The 4,862-nt window shown below is 42.1% G+C and overlaps 1 protein-coding gene across 4 annotated transcripts in view; it reads left to right on the top strand.

Moving 5' to 3' along the window:
* The window catches only part of ttll7 (tubulin tyrosine ligase-like family, member 7), an 84,606-nt gene that overhangs the window by 20,733 nt on the left and 59,011 nt on the right, over positions 1-4,862 (top strand). For all 4 annotated transcript variants that reach the window (XM_005734926.1, XM_005734927.1, XM_005734928.1 and 1 more), the window contains exons 7-8: positions 1,289-1,505; positions 3,178-3,342. In XM_005734926.1, the coding sequence (XP_005734983.1) occupies positions 1,289-1,505; positions 3,178-3,342 (382 nt within the window). The remainder of the gene's footprint in view (positions 1-1,288; positions 1,506-3,177; positions 3,343-4,862) is intronic.

Genomic DNA, 4,862 nt, shown 5'->3' with positions numbered 1-4,862 from the left:
ATTTTTGACCTCTGATTTCTGACCTCACTCTTGAATAGTTAAATTACTTTTGTGTGCGTTTGTTTTGGAGCAATCAGTTCTCCACATTTTAGCCCTGTGTTGCGTTTATGTGTGCAGTGTTCCTGCTCGCTTGCGTATAATGGAGCCTTCCTGGCTGTGCACGTAATCAGGTTAGCCCGAGTCTGCTTTAACTATGAGTGATGGTGATATAGGTCAGTCGCTTTGTGCGCGCATAGTGGAAGATCGTTTAAAAATGACCCCTCACCCGCACTGCACACGTATGTACACCACACACATTCAGACAGACGCACACTGTTGCGAATGTCGTCCCCTCACACATACAACCACGTGGACGTACACAAACTAATAAAACACATCTTAAGTCCAGCCGGCAACAGTCTGCTCTTTATAAGAACTGAGTGCCAGTGACATGAGACCAAAGCAAATGAATTAGAGTGGAGGTTAAAACGGAGCGCACTGTCTGCTGCTATTAACCTGCGCATGGCTAAATGACCCTATTAGAACATGTGATGCACTGTGCCATTTAGACTGAATGGAGTTTGGCTACAGAAAATCACAATAATCTCCAGATGCTGGCCGGCTATGGCCCAGACAAACCATTATTTGCGCTGTACCTGTCTGCTTCATGCGCAATCATTTCTCAAACCGTTCTGTTTAGATGGCAAGTTAATGAATAGAGTAACAGCATTTTTGGATGGTCGAATGCGTCGTAGCGCCAGACAGCTCGTCCTGTTCAAACTAGACTGGACTCATTTTTACATATTTTCACTGAAGGCTGTGGAGGCTCACTGAATACCATCAGGGCATGACTCTGACCCTCTCAGCTATTAATGCTAAATGCCTTTATTATAAAAGTATTTCTAATCATTTTGTGCTCAGTAAGGACATACTGTTATCTTCTCCTTCCAACTACATCTATTGATTAGTAGGCTAAAGCTATTCTTGGCATGCGAAGATTGAAAGTACCACTAGTATTGGCATCTGCAGCAAGCCAGACATATATCTCCAACTTTTCCAGATGACTTTGAAATGAAATATTGTGTTGAGACACATAAAATCTGTATCTTGTTTGCCCCCCTCCTTTTTTTCCCTTCAACATGTATATAAGACAGTGCCAATGTCATCAGTCATGTTCATGGTCTCTGCTGTGCTCCCATCTATCATTTTTTTAATTATCTTTTTTGTCTTTACTATGCCATATTTTATTATGCTGCTGACGACACCATAATTTCCCCCCCGAGGATTAATAAAGTTTCTCTCGATCCAGGATCTCACTTATCCGTAACTGTGAGAAGCTGCCAGCGCAGGAGCACTTTATCGTTCAGGAGTACCTAGACAAGCCCTTTCTGATGGAGGGCTACAAGTTTGACCTGCGGATCTACATCCTCGTCACTTCCTGTGACCCTCTCCGCATTTTCCTTTACAACGACGGCCTCGTTCGTATGGGCACAGAGAAGTACCATGCACCCAGCGAAGCCAACCTGGTGAGTGACAAATAATGAAGCTACTATTATGCAGGTATTCACACACACCTGCGCCTTTTTCTTGAGTTTGATAAAAGTGCATGGCACTGTGGTGCATTTGTATTACTGAAAACAATACATATATAGTGCTCAGCGTGTTATAAATTCAGTAATGCACTGCTAACATTTTATTTATTATGCACTTCCATGACCTGCAGCCATAGCCTCGTGCAACTCAGCACAATCAGATTAAAAACAGATGAAACAAAGGTTGGAAACAGTGTTGTCTTTACATAAGAACATGCATGCACACATATAAATAGTCCACAATTGGCAATAACTGATATTGTTCACATACACACACGCACACACACACACACGGACGCAAAATATGCAGACATACTGTATGCACACAAATGCCCACATGCCAGATGTCTCCTGTAATATCAAGCCGCTCGTGTTTGCCTTGAGGTTCTGCACCTGCTGAAGCACAGTCTGTTGCTGATGATGGGATACATACGCACATACACACACGTGCACGCACGCAGACACGCACTCAGTGAGTTCAGAGGACATTATGGTGGCTTACACTCATTCCTGTAGGTTTGCTCTAGTCTTAACCATTACTGCTATTTGCCGAGCCCTAACCGCTGCCCTGGCCTTAACCTAACCTTACCCCGTCTTTTAAACTTGTCTTCGCCTTAAATGTAATGATTTACGTTACGGGTGCTTGCTTTTTGTCCTCATAAGAAAGGCACGGCCTCATAATGTGTGTAAATAGATTTACATGAGTAATGCCTGTATCACCGCTTCCTATCAAGCACGGTACTTATCTAAAATATGAGCACGCGCGCACGTGCACGCATAGACATGCAGGACCTCTCCCATGACATGAAGCGTGCGTTGTGTTAGTCTGTGACATATGATGGAGTGAGTCATGCCATGGAGATGGATGTTTAATCCCACAGAGAGTGGCTTCCAGACAGCCATCAGGTGCTGGAGTGGCCTGCGGTCACAGCGGTTATTACCTTGTAGGCTAAGGACAAGGATGTATTGTCTTCAGGTGTAAGGGATGGTGTTTAAAGAGAGGGATACAAAAAGTTAAAGACAACCATCCAATAAAACATTTTAACCATACACTATTGGGCACTATAACTCAGATTTATATTCTTAAGATTTTGCAGGTCTGTGATTGTAAGATTGAGCTATTGGCTTGATTTCCACTTATTCTCATGAGAATAAGTGGAAATCACCCAAGGAGCGTTTCTGAAATACATCACTGATAATCTCCCAGTTCACACAGTGATATATTCTTTATTTCTTTTACTATAACACTCATTCCACCATCTCAAGTTGCCAAGGGACTAGCATGCAATATTTTTACTTCAGTCTTATTTACCTACTTTACTTTTAGAGAAAATGTTTTGCACCATATTGTGAGCTGGTGCTCTGTAGTATAAATTCACGAACACTCCTGAACAGAGCTTGTAAAAAGAATTTTTATTGTTATTCACTCCAAACGCTGGATCCCGCAGTCACATTTAGTCGAATTATCATCAGATATACTGCATTCTTCCATATAAATGAAAAGGGCAAAGCTTGTTTTGAGCATATTTATTTATATCAGGCTAGTTATGTAAAAGAGACACGTGTAATGCAAAAAGCCTCTTATTGTTCCCTTTTCTCTCCACAGAGCCAGCTCTACATGCATCTGACCAACTACTCGGTCAACAAACACAACGAGAACTTTGAGCGAGATGAGACGGTGGACAAAGGCAGCAAGAGGTCCATCAGCTGGTTCACCGAGTTCCTCCGCACCAATGACTATGATGTGGCCAAATTCTGGGGCGACGTCTCTGTACGTGGGCAGTCCACCCAAAACACGTGCAAACACAGATACAGTTACACTCAGACGCGCTGCGCCTGACGTCCACTTCCAAAAGCAAGGATGTAGAGTATGATAACAAAACACTCCACAAATGCAAACAGTGAATGACTTCATCCTCAGAAGTAATCTGTACGCAGGCTGTCACATATATATGTGTGTGTATACACACACATGCTGCTCCTGCTAACAACACCCGTTGCACGCAATGCACAAGTGGACGAGCTACGGCTTGATATGATTTGTTATGACAGTGATTCTGTGAGCTTGTTTAACTCCAGGAAGAGCTCAGTGGAAACATCATTCCTGGAGGGTGAGCTCTCCCGATTTGGCATTGCTCCCTGCTCATCCAAACACTTTAACCTTGTTCATTTTCTTTCATCATTGTCTGTTTGTAAAATTCCTTCACCTTCTCATTGATTTTTCTTTTTTTCCTCCTTTTTTAAATTTGTACATCCATCCATGCCGGTCATGCGCCTTTTTATCTTTCTGTTTCTACTCTTTTAGTTGCTCCTTTCTGTTTGACCCATTTTTTTAGGTTCTCTTCATGCGCTCAGTATTCAGTATTATTTTCTCTTTTATCCCTGACCTTGAGTCTTTGTCCTGCTGTCCATAATCATTTGAGTTGTGTGGTCCCTCAGTACTTGTTCCCTGCTTTACGGCCTGCTCTCATGCTACCACCACTCAAAACCAAAATGAAATCCCTTTGGTTATTATTCTGTACTCAAGGAAAGCTTTTATCTCTTCTCCTTACTGCCTCTTTTTTTCATTTTAATGTTTCTTCATGTTCATGTGGCATGCGCATTACTTGCTGGGAAAATGTGTTGTTTAGATAACATTTTCTTTTCTCCCCTCTTTATTCCCGTCTCATATCCACATTGTGTGATGTGTCCATGTGCTCCATTTGGTGAAGGAACTAACATTTCCTTTCCTGTATTTTACTTAGTTTTCTTGTTTTTCTTGGTTGTTTTCTGTCCTTTAGTAACACCGCGTGTCACCTCCTGACTCAGCCAGAACGTCCACCTCTCGTCTTGCTCTCTGTGTTGTTTTCTCTTTTCTTTCTCTTTTTCTCTGAGCTTTCTTCAGAAGTTGCACCACTTTGGTGTTAGTGCTGTACATTTGCACTCACACACTGTGCTTTGTTTCAACTCTGTATTTATGCTCTCTGCGCCCTCTCCCCTCTTCTTCTCTTTTCATCTCTCCTCTTACATTTTGTTACCATGCAGACCTTAGCAGGCTGCCCCGACTCTTCCTGCCAGTGTTCATGGTCAGGCAGTCAGAGAGTGTTTGCCAAAAGATTTGTCTGTACAGGTTAAGAATATTGTACATAGAGCAGGGCGATATGGCCAAAAATATTTATCACGATATATATTTGAAAATTTGCGATAATGATATAACTGACGATATAATTGATGCGAGACAAAATACAACTCCACAACATTACTAGCGCAAAAAGACAACCTTCCATTTATTTTCACTTAAACAAGAAGCTG

The sequence above is a fragment of the Pundamilia nyererei genome, unplaced genomic scaffold (genome assembly GCF_000239375.1).
Source record: "Pundamilia nyererei isolate P.nyererei 1_Seehausen unplaced genomic scaffold, PunNye1.0 scaffold00061, whole genome shotgun sequence".
NCBI lineage: Eukaryota > Metazoa > Chordata > Actinopteri > Cichliformes > Cichlidae > Pundamilia > Pundamilia nyererei.
Note: the sequence above shows the minus strand (reverse complement) of the source record. Positions and strands in the feature narration are given on the sequence as shown.